The sequence below is a fragment of the Condylura cristata genome, unplaced genomic scaffold (assembly GCF_000260355.1).
Source record: "Condylura cristata isolate star-nosed mole 26May11 unplaced genomic scaffold, ConCri1.0 scaffold00003, whole genome shotgun sequence".
In the NCBI taxonomy this organism is placed as follows: domain Eukaryota; kingdom Metazoa; phylum Chordata; class Mammalia; order Eulipotyphla; family Talpidae; genus Condylura; species Condylura cristata.
The window spans coordinates 30,355,353-30,374,198 of record NW_004567104.1 but is presented as its reverse complement, the minus strand read 5'-3'; the positions used below and the strand labels follow the sequence as shown (position 1 = coordinate 30,374,198).

The 18,846-nt window shown below is 36.9% G+C and overlaps 1 protein-coding gene across 2 annotated transcripts in view; it reads right to left on the bottom strand.

Moving 5' to 3' along the window:
* Nucleotides 1–1,381: 1,381 nt before the first annotated feature.
* Nucleotides 1,382–18,846, bottom strand: part of LMLN (leishmanolysin-like (metallopeptidase M8 family)) — a 39,448-nt gene continuing 21,983 nt past the window's right edge. For both annotated transcript variants that reach the window (XM_004675139.2, XM_012734281.1), the window contains 7 exons: nucleotides 17,718–17,794; nucleotides 15,252–15,362; nucleotides 13,182–13,314; nucleotides 11,807–11,966; nucleotides 9,724–9,854; nucleotides 7,060–7,270; nucleotides 1,382–5,446 (listed from right to left, as the gene is read on the bottom strand). In XM_004675139.2, the coding sequence (XP_004675196.1) occupies nucleotides 5,346–5,446; nucleotides 7,060–7,270; nucleotides 9,724–9,854; nucleotides 11,807–11,966; nucleotides 13,182–13,314; nucleotides 15,252–15,362; nucleotides 17,718–17,794 (924 nt within the window). In that variant the 3' untranslated portion in view covers nucleotides 1,382–5,345. The remainder of the gene's footprint in view (nucleotides 5,447–7,059; nucleotides 7,271–9,723; nucleotides 9,855–11,806; nucleotides 11,967–13,181; nucleotides 13,315–15,251; nucleotides 15,363–17,717; nucleotides 17,795–18,846) is intronic.

The window sequence follows — 18,846 nt, the reverse complement described above, 5'->3', positions numbered from 1 at the left end:
GTAAATTTAGAACACTGACATAACAGTTTTAATTTCTATTAAGATTCAACGCTCTGGACTGGTCTGGCAAATTGTGCTGAGGCATGTGACATTTGCTCTATTCTTTGTAGTGACCTCACTTAATGTTCAAATCCTCAACCAAATACATAACAATTTTAATCCATGCATGTTCATGAACACTCATGAATGTAAATACAGGAGAAACCTCTTCCAATCAACCTGTACTCTTTTGAAATGTCATTAGGAGATCTGATTGGAGGGTGGGAAAGCCAGAAGGTACTCAGATTTCATGATTTAAATATATTCAAGTGAGAAAATGTCAGAATGTTTTGAGTCTCTAATGCTTCTGTTGAAGCAGAAAATTTTGACTGCTACAGCATTGAACTTTAAAGTGGTGTTGAGTCTAAGATACCAATTTCTATAAATGGGGAAAATATTGTACACATATAAAATGGGAAAGGTACTAGTCATCTCACAAAAAATCAGATCACATTATTTGGACTAGCTCTAAACATGTCCAGTTTATCTTATAAAGAGTGAATGCCAACAAAGTTGATTTAATTAAGCCCTCCCATGGGCCTCCCTGGTGGTGCAAGGGGTTAAAGATAGCACTGTGAGGCTGTCTGCAGCCACTGCAGCACAAGTTCAATCCCCAGCCAGGGAGGTGACCCACATGGCACAGTAGACCTCTCCTGTCTCCCCCACTGCTCCCCTCAGCAGTGTATTGCAGTAGATCTACCTGCTCTATACCCCACTCTGTCTCCAGTGAATGCTCTCACCCTTCCCCTCCTGCCCCCTACACACACCTCTGGCCTGTGCTTCAGTTTTTATATGCATAAATAAATAAAAACTAATCTTTAAAAAAATTAGCCCTTCCATTTCAGCAAATTTACTGGAAAGGTTGTAAACAAAACACTAGCTTATATAGCTAGTCTTTTTTTAAATTAAAGATTTATTTATGCACACAAGAAAACTGGGGTACAGGCTAGAGGTACAGGGGGTGAGAGGATTCACCAGAGACACAGAGGGGAGCAGAAAGGCAGCTCGACTGAAATACACTGCTGAGGGGAGCAGTAGGTGGTGGGTCAGGAGAGGCCTGCCTTGCCATGTGGGTCAGCTCCCTGGCTGGGGATCAAACGCATGCTGCAGTGGCTGCCGATAGCTTCATAGTGCTGCGCTTTAACCTACTGAGCCACCAGGGAGGGCCCACAATTACACCTTATAAGATAAGCTGTGTCCTAGGAACATACCAAAAGGCAGAGTAAACAAGGTAATGAGATGTAAAGTGTTTTATTTTCCATACTCTGTGCAACAAAATTTTGAAATAATTTATATAAGTTTTGGCTATAATATCCAATATTTGAAACTTAAAAAATATTAAAATTTCCCACAAATAGCTTAGCAGGTAGGTCTCCCAAACTGAGTTTAATGAGTTTCACAAAGTGCTTGGCTCCATGTGGTCGGGCACACATGCTCTTGCACCACCTTCAGGTTATGAAGAAGAGTCACACTCCATGGCTATGGCCACACTCCAGTGGACACCCCTGCACATCAGGTGCCCATAGTAGAGAAAAAAAGGACAGGAAAACTCTTCAGCCAGAGATGGGTCACTCTAAATTGTTTTAGTCTGCACTTTCCTGTTTACCTATTTAAGGAGGGCTGCTCCCTTTACATAAGACCAATTCCACTTCTCTAAATAGAACAATTTTACTTCAGTTACAGTAAAAACTGAAGTATGTTTTGTAATAATCACCTTGTCCTTCCAAAGTAAGAGTGCATGACTGTGTCTTGTGTTCCTCATCCAGGTTTTAGAAAAACTGAATGTTAAGTAAAGACAAGATGCAGATTAATTGCCATATTTATTAAAGTTTTTCTAGGGAATATATTACACTTAAAGTTCAATAACATAAATAAAGATTAGTTCTAAAATTTCCTTTTTGTCAAAAATGTAAACATAAAAGAAAATAATTTACCACATTCTCCTCAACCCTGACTACATGTATTACAGAAAAAAACAAAGTCATCCTTTCAGGTAGGTTCTTTCTTCAGAATGAGTAGCACAGACTTAATTACAATGTCACTCTTTGGGGCACAGGCCCTTAACATGAATGGTGTCCACTCTGAAATGCATCTGTAGGGTTGTGGGGAAGTCCACCTCTTCTACCAGGACTATTTAGCAGCCCTCAAAGATGGGCTATTCTCTTTCCAATTAATATCCAAAGCCAGGGACAGGGCCAAGGCAACGGGCACAGGACACTATGATGAATAAGATGTGCAGGCTGGCGCACTACGAGAGTGCTACTGAGCCAGCGGAGACCTAGCAATTCAGGACGGGATTAGCCGTGGCATACTAGAGCAAGCCTGAGAAAGCATCTAGTGAACACGCAATTGGTGAGTCTTCTAATACTGAAGAGAATATGAATAAAATTTTATAGATTAGTCAAATTACTTATGTATCTTCCTAAAGCTATTTAGACTTTACGAATTTATCAAATATGGATATAGTCGATGCCAAAATGTTAGGCTCAAAAACAACTTTAAGCATAGTTTGTAATATTTTTAGAACATGTATTTGGTATTAATAAACATATTCTTCAGAAAGAAATTAAGGGAAAAGAATGTGTTTCAGGCAAATATTCGAAGGGTCCCCATTAATATTACCTAACTACGAGTGAGTTTCATGAAAGACTCAGTTCTAGTCCAATGACATGCCTCCTTCCTATAAATTCCTTTAAACACCCAAAAGGCAAAGTCACTTGATAATTCTGACAACTGGAACCATAATACTATCAAATGAACTGCAATCTGTTCTAAAAACTGAGGTAGTCAGTTTTTATAAGCTCTTGACTCTTTTTGAGTCAGAAAGAACACCAGTCTACTATCCTCAAATCAAGGACTGCCCATTCTCTAGCTCTGTCCCACCTCATTTCACCACTGGAGTCTGCAGTCTCTTTCTCAGTGAACTGCTTTTGCTAACATGAAGGGCATAACCTGCCACAGGATAAAATATTTAGGCCATTTTAAATTCTGAATTCTAGCCCACTAATTCTGCACTGAAATCTCCAATTTTAAAAGAAACTGTTTTAAAAATATTGTGGGATTCTAAGTAATAACTGTTTTAAAAATATAATGGGGATTCTAAGTAATAAAGAGTGCCTATTAAAATTTCATACAGTTCAGTGGTCTTCTAAATGTTTGCCAAGTATTCTATGTAGTACCAGTGAGACTTCAAGACTTGAAGAAGAAAGACACCAGTGTAGTTAGCTACCATCAGAAACTCAGTATTTTATAACATAACTTTATCAAGTTTCATATTTGTGAAGAGAAAACACTGGGTCACCAGATTCCAAGCTTAATAAGTATAGAAAAAAATGTCATCTATAATATTTTCTCCAGAAAGTCATTAGTGCAAATATAATTATATCAATAAAAAATAAAGCAAAAATATATTTCAAGTATAAAAAGCACCATGCTTGGAAATAATACTACCTAAATGGTATTACTGCACAACAGTCAAAATATATCCAACTTATCACTGTAAATCTCAAATATATTAATCCATAGTATTTTTGGTTAAATTCTTTATACTTTGCAGGGTGGTTCATAATCATAATAGGAATGTAAGTTTAGATTTTTATAATTTTCTTTTAAAAATATAGGCTACATCTTTTCTCCAACCTGACATAATTTAAATATAACATATGCTGAAAATAGAGGACTGGCTGAACACCATTACTTTTAGCTTCTCTGGAGCTGAAGCTGACCACATTAGAGACCCCCAGCTTTTCACAATGACAAATACCTCCAACTTAAAACAGCATGCAAATATGTATTTTAAAGTTATGCATTTAAAAAAGAAGAAGAAAGGTGACCTTCCTTTATGCCGGGCCTGCTCTTTGGCTCTAATGCCAAAATGTCAGAATTGCTCCGTAATGATTATGCTGCTTGTTCACTTAGCACAGTTCCTTAAGTTCAGTGTTTGATAGCTATAGGCTGAATTAAAGAGCCAACCAACAGATGAATGAATGAAGGAATGAGCGAGTAAACACTGTCCAAAGGCTTTGTTAATAATGCCACTGGACTATTCATTAGCTTTAGAGAGAATAACGTTGGCATTATTCATCACTGAAAAATTTCAAATTGGAATTATTAGGTGGAGTTTATAAGTTCTGGTACCGGAGCAAAATGGCTTCTGGGACCACTATCTCTGTGGTAACAGGAGTGTCAATCCAATAGGTAAAGGACACTACCTCCTTTTAAATAAAAGACAATCTCAGACTTCTATGGACTGAGCCACACATTGTGTGGTAAAGTGGACCCTACTGGATAGGTCCAGATTAAACCTATACTTTGCTATTAGTAAATCGATCAGACCATCTTGTTTGGCTTATATTTTTCTTCTTAAACATAAAAAAATTTTCAGATATAGAAATCTCCTGTAACAATTTCTATTCCCACTTGAAAACAACTGCTTACCTGTCTATACTAGAATTTCTTTTTGTCATCATTGGTCAAAAGGGAATGGTTCTATTTTTGTTGGATTATAATTGTCATAACAATTGTTTGAAAAACATAATTATGTTTTCTTCTGTTTGCAGGTCTTCAGTGTTTTTACAGGGCAGAGTGCATTCCTTTCTCTGCTTGCACAATTCTAAAAGTCAATGCAATTGGAAGTGGAGATCTGAATATCAGTGGGCCCAGACACAGCTGGAAGAGGGCCCATACAATGGTTCTTCAGTAGTAAACTGCCATACAGCTGTTTTGCAAAAGGCAGGCATGATTAACTCATTAAGATTTAACAAAATCTAATGAAAAGAAACTCTTTAGAGCAATGATTTTAAGTGTACCATGATCATTACATTCAAGTAGGTATAATTGTGAAATCCCAATTCAATTGTTTTTTCTAAGTTAAAGGGAAATTCATACTTGTGAGGACAGAACCCACAGTTTATAATCTTGTCATAATTATTTTCTCTTTAAGCTAGTAAAGTATTGATAAACTTTCCCATCACTTTAGGTTAATGAAAATGCTGAGGTATGTAATCACTGAAAATTTCACCAACTATCCCATTTTCAAAGGAAAACATCAAGAAGGTGATGTATCCTGAAAGGTAAAGAGACTTGGTGACTTGGAATTCGTTCTCTTTCTCCAAGCTGTGAGGCTGTTGTGTTGATGAGGCGTGACTGCTACGAAGCTCAGCTTCAAGGTCTGATTGTAGTCAATACTTCCAACTCAGTCAAGAATGCCACTCTGCCTCTGCATAAGCTGGCACTCATCCAGATTCTGTGCTTTGTTCAGAGGAACATGACACAAAAGAATGTCTTGAGAATTCACTTTTCACTTCCTAGTGCCACACGCACAGAAGAAATCCAGCCAGCAGAGGAAATAGATTGCCTAACAGAAGCCAGAGTGTAACCACCAAGCTGGAGGAACGGGAACAGAGATCTACGGTTGAAAACAAAAAATTAAAGAAAACTGACTTTCTACAGACATTTTTGGAATAAATCATACAAACTAAATATTGACAGATCAGTAAGGTGGTTTTATTGAAAGATGAACAAAGACCACTTGGGAAAGCAGAACCAGGAGTGACTTCTTGAAAGCTAGATATACAAAGTTTTTTTTTTTTTCCCCATGGAGAAAGAACAAAATACTCATGGAGACAGGACAGAAGATGCAACCAAAGAATGAAAAGAAATGCCCCAGGGTAGTATCCCAGCAAAGCTGAAGTGGCTACCTAGGAAAGTAAATTAATTTCTTGGTTATTCTAAGGTAGGATATGGGACTCTCTTTTATTCTTTCTTGTTCCTTATAAGTAGGGTGACCATATAATTAGTTGCAAATAAAGACATTTTAAGAAAACAAGTAATAAAATAAATTTCTAGACCCAAGATGAAGTCACTCCTAACCAGGATGCCACATCAACAAACCAAACTTCCAAGTCTGTAAATGTTCCACTTGCCCAGAAACAGTATATTCAGTCTCCGACTGCCAACCCAGCTCTGACAGTTATTTCCTTGTTTCTTGATCTTTCTAAATAAGGTCAGATGTGCAACCTCTGCAAATCAGCACTGACAGAGTATTTCTTCCCTGTATTTTGCTTGCCTTTCTCTTAAAACTTGCAGCCCTTTTTTCTTTCTCTTTTTTCTGCCGTGCTTTGGATTTTTAATGTGGAGATGGCCTGCTTCATGAAGTATGAAATAAAATCTTAGATCAACTAAATTATTCTCTTTGATTATTTCAATACAAGGGAATATGATTAATAATTATACCAGGACATCAGGCATATGAACGGCCCCCCCTTTAAGGAGTTCTATGTGGAAACAGGCTCAAAGACCATTGTAACCTCTAAAACATTACCACAGATGGCCTGTACTATTCAAAAATATAAACTTTTTCAGTGTCCTTCTCCTTTTTTCACCTCAATTAGTTATAATGAAACTATATTTACTTTTTGTATTTAAAAGCAAAACTTTGTTTAGTCAATTTCAAAATGAGAAATTGAAATATTTACTTTTCATAATCTTCAATGAATTTTGTTGTTTTTATCAATGAATTTTTTTGGGTAAGTCAGATGTGATTCACACAGAATGGTTCCTTATCTTGCTTTTACTGAACAAAAGTGTTAATCTGGCCCTCCCTGGTGCAACAGCTGGTTAAAGCACAGCACTAAGAAGTTAAAGCCACTTCAGCATGAGTTCAATCCCCTCCCTGGAGGTGATACACATGGCGTGGCAGACCTCTTCTGACCCTCCCACTGCTCCCCTCAGCAGTGTATTTCAGTCAATCTGCCTGTTCCGCTCCCCACTCTGTCTTTGGTGAAACCTCTCACTGCCCCAGCACCTCTGGCCTGAACCCCAGTTCTATATGTACAAATAAATAAATCTTTTTTTAAAAAAAGAAGAAGCGCTAACCTACCTAGTATCAGTTTTTAATGCAGAGATTTTCCCATAAACCTGCAATTAGAAGAGCAGATGCTCTTAAAGCATCTTAAGTTTTAAAGCTGCCTCAAAAGGATTTTCAGCATTTTAGAAGGAAAAGTTCCCCTCTTTACTCACCCAGTGGTAGAGCTCGGGTCAAGTTACTGGCTGGAGGTTCTCTTTCCGGAGGGCAGAACTCACAGAAGTCCCAACATGCTGGGCAGAGTAGGTTTCCATCGTAAATCCAGCCATTCATCTGAACACTGACAGGGAGCACCTGCCTGGCTCTACTACACAAATATGAAGTATCTTGGACCCAAACTTTTAGACCTTGAGGTGAACAAGAAATCTTTAAACAGAAAAAAAAATACCATCAGATCATCAAGATGCTAGTATATGGGGGCCCTCCCTGGTGGCCCAATGGGTTGGAGAGCAGCACTGTGAAGCTGTCCCAAACCACTGCAGCTGAAGTTTGACCCCCAGCCAGGGAGGTGATCCACATGGCGTGGCAGATCTCTCCTGATCCGCTCACTGCTCCCCTTCAGTGTACTTCAGTAGATCTCTGTTATACTCCTCATTCTGTCTCTGGTGAATCCTCTTACCCCCTATACCGCTAGCCTGTACCCCAGTTCTTGTATAAATAAATAAATAAATCTTTAAAAAAAAGATGCTAGTATACGAGTCATCAACTTTAATTGCAGGAAAATACATTAGGATTACTAAAAATATTGGCAATAAAACACAATTTGGAATGTGCATGTATTTTCACTGTTACCAAAAGTGGATTAGTTACTCAGGTTCTAAACAAACTTAGTACCTTCTCCGAATATTTAACAATTACAAAGGGAGTTAGTTAAAAGAGTAATCTGACAGCAGAAAAATATGGCAGATACCAATAAAATAGCAGTAAAGGGATAAATCAAAAGTACTAGCGGCAAAACTAACATCATTTTCTGAAATTACTATCCAAAATACACTACTGGAATTTAATCAAAAAGAAACATCAGACAAAACCAAATTAAGACACATCCTAGAAAGAAATATCTTACAAGTATCAAGGTTATTATGAAAGTCAGAGTGCATAACTGTTCTGGAACAGATGGAGACCAGAGACATGATAATTACATGTGATATTTGTCTAGATGCTGTTAACACAAGGACATTATTGGGAATATTAGCCAAACCTGAGTTATATCTGAAACTTAGAAGAATCAATGCTAATTTCCTGATATTTTTGTATTAAGAGTGTTGTGGTTATATAGGAGGATATTTTTGTTTATAGGAAATGCACACACACACACACACACACAAAGAAATGCACTCAAAAGTTTGAGGGTGAAAGTTATGTTAATAATTTGCATCTAAAAGACTCAAAAATATTTTGTATTATTTTTGCATCTTGTCTGTCAAAATAAGTAAAACAACAATCAAGAAAACAGAACAGCTAACAACATATTAATAGAAATCATATGTATTTTCCCACATAACAGGTTACTAGTATTAAACTAGAAAAACTAACTGAAAATACTAGATATACAGAAGCCAAATACAGGCAGTCAGTCTTAGTAGATGGTATTATAAATTCAAACAATTTTTTGTGGTGGTGCAACTGATAAAACATAAGATAGCCCTCTCCCAAAAGACATCTTACTATCTCTGTTGCTATTCTAGCTTTGTCCCCTTTAACACAGTATTTTCACTTAGGGAATATAAAAAAGGTGACGCATAGAAAACATAAAGCATAGTTATAAAAAGTTAATTTATGACAAGGAAATGATTCTCCTAATTAAACTTTAAAATGAAACAATATTTTATAAGCATAAAGAATAGTATAATTATAGAAAAAACATGGGAAAGGTATTTTGCATTCCACAAAAAGTACTAACTCAAGGCAGTAAAAATTAAATATTATAAGAGATTACAACAAAGTCAGAAACTATACATTTAATACACATATAAATCTTTCACTGAATTTACCAGAAAATGGTTGCTGTCATAGAGCTGTTAGATTATAGTTAGAAAATGTTTGGTTTCAATTGTTATTTAAAAGGTTTCAAAGATAATTTCATATAAATTTATGGTGTGTGAATCACATCTGAATAAAGTTGCTACCCCCAATATTACATAAGTGTAAACCTTATAAATTTACAGCTACAGACATTTATCTTTTGCAACTGGAATGGCACAGCAAATTCTTATTTTTCACTTTTTAGGATCATACTCTGCTCCCTAATTAATATCTTAGTAGAATATGGAATATCAATTAAAATGGATGCTCCTATGTTACAGGATGATTGTATCTTAATAACTTAACAAGGTGAAACAGTCATTTAATATCAGATATAGAAATAAGATAATTAACAAAACAGGAACGATCCCCCTTTCGATTTCTAATTTCAAAGGAAAAATCTAATCTTAAGAAGGAGCTGATTTATTCAACTCCTATGAAAGAAAATTTAAAAATATCTTCCATTACAAAGTAATATTTGTTCAAAAATATAATTACATATTACCATTATTTCTTTAGGGTAGAAGTAAAGTTATTATAAAACTTGCTGATATACTTCAACTATATATAGATTTTAAAGAAATGGAGAAGGCATGTTCTCTCAAAGAAATGACAGTATATTCGTAAAATATAAGAATCCAAATTAATATATACATAAACTAGATAAGTTAAAATGTTAATTAGTAAATTACTTATATATAAAGATACAAAGTTCATCTTAAAATATAAAAATCATGTAATAACATAAAATTATAAAATATCTGGCATAAGTATTCACAATCACATAGCTTTACCTGATAACATCCACTTCCCCAGTCTGGATAACTCAGCTTCCTCTCACACTTTTCCATAACAAATGCTGATTTCTGAATTAGACAAACTGATTGAGGTCCATATTTTTCAGCACCATAGTTTTTAAAAAGGTCTGAAGCAAACCAGAAAACTTTTCTTAAAAATTGACTTCTGGGCTCAAAGAACAAGAAACTGAAGCAATCTACTCTTATAATTAATAGCTCTTTTAAAAATAGAATTTGTTTAATGGGAATTTTCAGCTAAAAAAAAAATACAAGAATTAGAACTCCAGAATCAACTGTATTCTTAACAAAAGTAGTAGGAAAAAAATTGTGCTATCAGAAGTGAGTGATAAAAATGAGCCTATGGGCGCTTCCTGGTGGTGTAATAGCTTTAAGCAAAGCACTGTGAAACTAGCCACTGCAACACAAGTTCAATCCCCAGCCAGGGAGGTGACCCACATGGCACAGCGGACCTCTCTTGTGCCTGCTGTTCTCCTCAGCAGAGTATTTCAGTCAATCTGCCTGTTCTGCTCCCCACTCTGTCTCTGGTGAATCCTCTTACTACCCCTACACCTCTGGTCTATACCTCAGTTCTGTATGCATCAATAAATAAATCTTAAAAACACACACACAAAAACTGGGCCTACAGTATTTGAGTTAGGTATGTAAAGGAAATGTCGCTAAGAATCATCTTCACTGGTGGGCTTAAAGGAGTCAACTCCCAAGTGACGTATGATAGGATGAGGCCAAGCAATTATATAATGAAAGCATTTACTAGCTATGGAAAATAGTATTATTCTGCTATCTGTAGAGTGGCATACTACTTCTACATTACATAAAATGCATAATCCTTAAGAAAAAAAAAAGACACCTAATATAATTTAATAAAAAGAGCTGTGTTGTTAATTACAATAGCCGATACATGGAGTAACCTGTGTTCTTTGATGGATGAATACACTAAAAAGATGTGGGGCCTCCCTGGTGGCACAGGGGTTAAGGTTTCATGCTATCAAGCTATCACCAGTCACTGCAATATAGTTTGATCCCTGACCAGGGAGCTGACCCACATGGTGCAGCAGAACTCTCCTGTCTCACCTACTGCTTCCCTCAGCAGTGTATTCCATAGATTTACCTGTTCTGCTTCCCACTCTGGCCTATACCCCAGTTCTTGGATGCATAAATAAATAAAGTAAATCTTTAAAAAAAATTTTTAAAGATGTGGTACACACACACAATTAAATATTTCTTAGCTATAATATAGATGAAATCTTAAAAAAACAGATGAAATCTAGCCCATCTATGACAATATGGATGGAACTTGAGGGGATTATGCTAACTGAAATAAAGCAGATAGAAAAAAGATAAACACTATATAATTTCATGCATATATACAATATAAAGAAATAAAGCCAATAAAACCTTCAAACTGACAACAGAATAGTGTTTACCAGAGCAGAAGAGAGTAGGTAGTAAGTGGAAATGGTGGAGGGATTTAATTAGATGGTGATGAATGGTAACTAGATTTTTGGTGGCAGATGTGGAGTAGTATATACATTTGTTGAGGTGATAAGCTGGTGAAGTGATAAACCAATGTTACCACAACAAAAAAAGAGATTAAAATAAAAAGTTTGGACTGGAGGATACCAATTAACTGTATCACATCATATCTCTTTGTTCATCTATGATATTCGATATCTTCTCCATGAATCGCCTAGGATTTTTAGAAGAATAAAATGAAAGTGTTTTATAAATAGTCATACAGCTGTAAGTTATTACTAAAATGTAGTGTGTGTCATCATATGCAAGTATATCTAATAGCTAGCAATCCTTTCTATGCGCAACAGTTCTAAGCAACTTTATTCCATTAATTTATTTCTTATAACAGCTTTTTGAGATATATATTATTCCCTTGTACAGAAGAGGAAAGGAAGGCATAGAGAAGTAACTTCTCACAGATGGAAAGCAGTGGAACCTCAATACAAATTCAGTCTGATTCTAGGGTTTATACCCCTAACCACTATTCTATATAGCTGATGAGTAATTTTAATAGTTAAATTGCATTTCATTTCACTAGACCACTAACCTGGTTGATTTTCCAATATTCTACAATCCGAGCTCCGCTGATATTCACCACTCAAATGCCAACTAAATTCCTGACTAAAAGGACAATAGTCAGCAATTTCTACTGAACCACCATAATAAGGCAAATCTTCTGCAGGTATTCCACTGAGTTCATCAAAGTACTAAAATAAAAAATTATTGGGAAGACATGAGAATACGAAACATTTTGCATATTCAAAGTAAAGTCCACAGTTTGTAGCAATCCCCTACTACTATATAACACAAAGAGGACATTAACCTCCTTTTCTTTATATATTGTACATCACAAAGATAATAATATACCACCTGAGGGATATTTGAGTTTGTGGTTGCTTACTTAGAAAAAAGCAAATAAGTCTAAGTTAATTATTAGATGACAAATTTGACTAATGCTTTAAAGAAATGAGTAGAAATAGAAGTTGTTTTAGGAGTTGACAAAACACAAAACTGATGCATAAAATTAAGATATTTGAAATATAACTTAATTCACGTGTTTTTAGGAAACAATTTAACCATTGCTTTGACAAACCTGAAAAAATAAAACTGAGAAAATGAATGAGATCATTCATCTTCTATACTTGTTAACACCAAAAGAACAGATAAATTGTAAAGATTTCACATTTTACTCCAACTCAACTCACTGAGTACTAATACTTTGCATGGAAATATAGTCAACATCTTACCATGTCTGAAGCACTTACTCTGGTCATAAATATAAACGTGAAGTTCCATATTTATCAGCAACCTTTTTAAATTAGCTTCTACGATATTTCTGACTAAAGTGCCTCTGGTGGCACAAGAGGTTAAGTTGCAGCACTATGAAGCTATCTGCAGCCACTGCAGCACGAGTTCAATCCCTGGCCAGGGAGGTGACCCACATGGCAGGGCAGACCTTTCCTGTCTCAGTAGCTGCTCCCCTCAGTTGTGTGTTTCAGCAGTTTGCCTGTTTTGCTCTCTGGTGAATCCTTTTGCCCCTCTCACTTCCCACACCTCTGGCCTGTACTCCAGTTCTTATATGTATAAATAGATAAATCTTTAAAAAAAAATTGATTCTCGGGCCCTCCCTGGTGGTGTTATGGGTTAAAGCACAGCACTGCAAAGCTGGCTGCAGTCGCTACCATGTCAGTTCAATCCCCCACCCCGAGGTGACCCACATGGAGCAGCAGACCTCTACTGTCTCACCCCCTGTTCCCCTCAGCAGTGTACTTCATCAGTCGGCCCGTTCTGATCCCCAATCTGTCTCTGGTGAATCTTCTCACTACTCCTGCATCTTTGGCCTGTACCCCAGTTCTATATACATAAATAAATAAATCTTTTAAAAAGCTGATTCTTAAAACTGTGCTGAAAACAAGGGTTACCTGGTACTCTTGAGGTAAAGGTTTTGGGAACTTCTGCAAATTACACACAGCAACAGCTCTCTGGTCCTGTCTGCAGGTTAACTTCAGTGGATTACTTCTGAGTGTGTCACAGTAAGGGCTCAGCATCTGTTTCCTATACAAAAAGGAAAGTACAATGGTATCAAACCCTAAAAAGAAAACATTATAAGTCTTTTCTAGAGCCTTGTCATTTCCATTAGAATTTGAATATATTTTAACAGTTTAAAACTAATTACTGAATCAGGTTACATACTTATCTTTCAAAGGGTATAGATATGAGAGGTTAATGCTAAATACATTATAACACAATGTCAATTACTAATAAAATATTGTATCTTTTTCTTCACTTTCATCAGTAAAATGGGTCTTGCAGACCTCATTTTTTTAAAAAAGATTGATATATGCTTACAGAACTGGGGTAAAGGCCAGAAGTGTGGTGGGTGAGATTCACCAGTCAGAGTGGGGAACAGAACAGGCAGATCTACTGAAATACAATGCTGAGGGGAACAGTGGGTGGGTCAGGAGAGGTCTGCCAGGCCATGTGGGTTCAGCTTCCTGGCCGAGGATTGAACTCAAGCTGCATTGGCTTCTGAGAGCTTTATAGTGCGGTGTTTTACCCAGTTGTGCCACCAGGGAGGGCCCCGAATTTGTGTTTTTACAACAAAATTTCATTATTTGTCATTTTAAAAAATGAGGTCTCTGGGCTCTCCCTGGTGGCTCAACGGGTTAAAGCACCGTACTAGGAAGCTCTCAGAAGCCACTGCAGCACAAGTTTGATCCCCAGCCAGGAAGATGAACCCACAAGGCCTGGCATACCTCTCCTGACCTGCCCGCTGCTCCCCTCAGCAGTGTATTTCATCAGTCAGCCTGTTCTGCTCCCCACTCTGTCTCTGATGAATCCTCTCACCATCCCTGCACCTCTGGGCTGTACCCCAGTTCTGTATGGATAAATACATAAATCTTTAAGAGAAAAAAAAAAAAAAGCTGTGTTGCTGTTTAAAAAAACACAAATCTTCATAATTAACAAATGGAGCCTCAGGAAGTGACAGAGATAATGTTCTCCTCTGTTCTGCAGCTACAAAGATTGAAATATTCCTCTATGCCATAATATAGTCAAATAATCTTGTTTGACAGTTCATTAAACTGAAAACATTCATAAGACAACCTTGTTTTCCTGTGCCAAATGAAGATTATGTTAATAGCCTGAATTGTAACAACTTGTTCTGTTTTCCTTTAAAACTATTCTTGGAACTATAATTTGGGAAAGGGAGCCCTACAGTCCTCTAAAGGTATTAGAATCTGTTGCTTTACCATATAAAAACAACCTTCAAATAGAATTGTGCTCAGTGAAAAAAGTCAGAAGGAAAAAGAAAAAAACATCAGATGGATTCACTTATAGGAGGAATACAGGAGAAGTAAACAAGGGATCAGGAAAAACCAAAAACTAGTACACAAAAGATAAATCGGAGACATTCAGCAGGAGGGCAAGGGAGGGTGAGGAATCAGAATAGGGGAGGGAAGAGCATAAGAGACCATAAGAGGTTCAAGGATGACCTGGTAGTGGGAATTCTCTGGGGATTACACCTGAGAGGAACACGGTATTAAAAAACAAAACAAAACAAAAAAACCTTCAAAAACATCCAGTTATGATCAGTCAGGTTAATGATAATTATATTATAAATTATACTAATGTCACAAGATAAATATAAATGAAATTTCAGTATTCCTAAGCAATACAAATCTTATTAAGACTGATGCGTTTCTCTTCTCTCACACATGAATGTTATAAGCATCCTTAAGTTTCAGAAGAAAAAATTGGAATAAGACATAAAGAGATATGTCACCAAAGAGGATGTATAGCTAGTAAGTAAGTATATGAGCTGATGTTCAACATCATTAACCAATAGGGAAAAGCAAATAAAATCACAATGAGCTATTACTAGCTCTCTTCCAGTACAGCTAAAATAAAACAGTGATACTTCAGGCTCTGCATAAAGCCAAAACCAAAATACATTGTACTATTAAAAACATTAGGAGGAAATGAATTCTTACTTTTGTCTTTGTTGATCAATCCAGAATTTACAGCTCTTCCTGACAAAGTCACAGCCCATGCCTCGGCCCCAGTCTAACTTCTCAGCCATGCTGTAATTAGCTTTATACCAGCTGTGGAAATAATTCAAAGCACTTTTTATTATTGTCTTTTTAAATACAGCTTATTATAACCAATTACAAATCTCAACACAAGCCTAGGACCTCAAAAAGGAGTGTAGTGAATGCCTCCAGATGGGACTGCTGCCCGGGACCGGAGCCCTGGAGCCTGGGAAACTCAGCATCACCGTGAGGGAACCTCCATTCTTGGAAAAACCCCCAAACCCAGTTTTCATTACAAAGTTCAGAGATGACAGGATTCAGAATTGAAACTAGCCAAGGTTTCAGTCAAGGGTGACAAGGACTAAACCAGCAGTGCATGCTGCTCTAGGGCTATGGGATGTGGAGGCCCTTATTTTCTAGTCTCCCTTGAAGTGTAAGGGTTTTTAACTTTGGTGGAGTCCTGTGTATCTATTTTACTTTGGTTGTTTTTGGGATGCCTTGGTGTCATAGCAAAGAAATCATTAGATTCACAACTATGTTTCCATTTATAACTTTGGTTTTAGGGCTTATATTTAGGTCTTCAATACAGGTGGAGTTAGTCTGAGTGAATCATGTAGTAGGAGCTTATTCTTTTGCATGTGGATATCAGTTGTCCCAGCACCATTTGTTGAAAAAGGCTATTCTTTCCCCACTGAATGGTGTTGGCATCCTTGTCAATGTCTTTGTTCTTCATGATTAACATGTATATGCACAATTTAGTTATGTGCCTGTGTTTTAAAAAGAGTTATTTATTTATGCATACAAGAGGTGGGGGTATAGGCACGAGGTATGGGAAGTCAAGAAACTTCACCAGAGACAGAGTGGGTAGCAGAACAGGCAGATTGACTGAAAAATACTGCTGAGGGGACTGTGAGGGAGACAGGAGAGGTCTGCTGCACTATGAGGGTCACCTCCCTGGCTGGGGATCAAAGTTATGCTGCAGTGGCTGCAGCTTCTTAGTACTAAGACCTAGTGCTTAAACCACCAAGGAGGCCCAGCGTATTTCTTAGTATATCAGACACTGCCTAATAAAACTTCTAAAGGACATTTTTGTAGAACATATGTGGATTCTGGGCACACAAAAGACAATTTAAGACACAGGAAGAAAGATAAAAAGAGCTACTATAGTAATCTAGGTAAAAGATAACGGTGGCCTCAATAACGGCAGAGGTAACCAAAAAAGTAAGCAGACTCTGGGGATACTGAGGAGCTAAAAATATATATATATAGCAGTATTTATGACTGATTGGAGCTGAGTGGAGAGAAGGAGTTGTTGAGTGTGACCCCTATGTTTCTGAATGGATAAATATCAATGTCTTTTACTGGGAGAAGGAACTTAGTAAAGCTACCCAAAGTCTTAAAATGATTTATAAAAATCATTTTTTATGCCTATAAGTTTTACTTTATGCTATAAGAAAAAGAGAAAATGCTTTAAAATTTACCAGTAACATGATTTTAGTAGTGACTCACACAATACACCCTAATGGTATCTTAGAGACACTAGCATTATTTACAAAGTATTTAGTAACTAGATTATTAAGGATGGTAGCAGGGTTACTTATGCTAGTCCTTGCCTATTGAGGGACAAAGGGAACAAGTTATAATGGTATGAAAAGGAACTGTGCTAATTTTTTTTCTTTACAAAAATGAATTTTCTGGGTCCTCTCTAGTGGGCAGGGCGCTAAAGCATAGCACTATGAAGCTGTCCATAGCCACAGTAATAAGAGTTCAATCCCCGGCCAGGGAGCTGACCCACATGGCTCAACAGACCTTTCCTGTCTCTCCCCTCAGCAATGTATTTTAGTACATCTGCCTGTTCTGCTCCCTACTGTCTCTGGTGAACCCTCTCATCACCACCCCATAACCTCTGGCTATCACCACAGCTCTTATATGTATAAATAAATAAGATAAATCTTTAAAAAAAAAAAAAAAGGAAGCGGTGTCCTTGAAAAATTGACTGAGGCCAAGGTTTAGGATAGGGTATGTGCCTGGTACATCTTGCCACACAGAGGACTCTGGTGCCAACAAGTAAAATAATACCCATTTGAGTCACTTAAAAACAGTTTCCTCCTGCTTTACCAGAAATTTCCACTGCTTTAACAACCAGGGATATAAACATCACTACACATTTTTAATTAAAATTGATAGCAGCATGGTCTCTATAAAAAAATAAATCTCATAATGCCAAGGAATTTGTACTGTTTATCTACACCTCAGAGACCCAAACATTTATATGAAGATGGTAAGATAATGGATAAATGCACCAAATTCAAAGAATATATTTTGCTTCAATATAAAGTGTTAGTATTTTCTTAAATCAATATCCACTAAGTCTTACAAATCATTTCATCTTAATTAACAATTAATATAACCTCACAGCGATCTTACCCAGTGTCCTCCATTAATGCCAGAGTGATTCGAGAGAGGACTCGGTTCTGTGTGTGAGAGCCAGTCATTGCTTCATTCTGAAAATCACCAACAGATTTTAATTATTAGACTGGACTAGTTGCAACTTCCAATAATTTCTGTTATTTTGTTGATGTGGATTTAAAGTATTTGAAGTGTGAAAACCTGGCAAAATAATTCACTTAAAAATGGTGAACTAGGGCCTTCCCTGATGGCGCAATGGGTTAAAGCACAGTACTAAGAAGCTAAAGCCACTTCAGCATGAGTTCGATCCCACCTGCCCTGGAGGTGATCCACGTGGTGGGGCAGACCTCTCCTGACCCGCCCGCTGCTCCCCTCAGTAGTATACTCAGTCAGTCATCCTGTTCTCCTCTCCACTCTGTCTCTGGTGAGTCCTCTCACCACCCTTGTACCTCTGGCCTGTACCCCAGTTCTGTATTGACAAATAAAAAAAAGGTGAACTGGCAGAAAGTGAATCAAAGAAGATATCAGAAGAACTTCCTTGCTTCCTTTCCCAGAGGATCATGTAGGTTAACCAGCAGAGTGTCCCACCATTTGGGGAGAGACTAGAATAATTAACTCTTGGACATCAGAGATCAGATAGGTTGTGCCCCAACAAACAGAGATTCATACTTCAGTGAACAAGAAATTTATGACTTAAAGATTTAGAAATTGTGTATGTTGTGTAGAATATCTCAGTTAAATAGAGCATTCAATTAACTAGAACATTCCTTTTATTATAAACAAGCTTTTCGATCAGAATAGCAACTGCCATATCTTATATTTGTATGTCATTAAAATTCACTGATGTTAAAAAAAAATGATGAATCAATTATACCTTTCTTAAAATGACAAGACACTAAAGTGAAATCTATTTTCTGCTTCAAATGTATATATTGACACAACTGTCTACTGGAATGGTAGAAAACTGACATTTAGAACTCTGTTGAAAATGAAGATACATATATAGGTAAACAAATATATAGGGGAACAAATATTTTTATAAAATATTAGACGCTCGGGCCCTCCCTGGTGGCGCAGCGGGTTAAAGCACAGCACTGAGAAGCTAAAGCCACTTCCGCATGAGTTCGATTCCCGCCTGCCTCGGAGG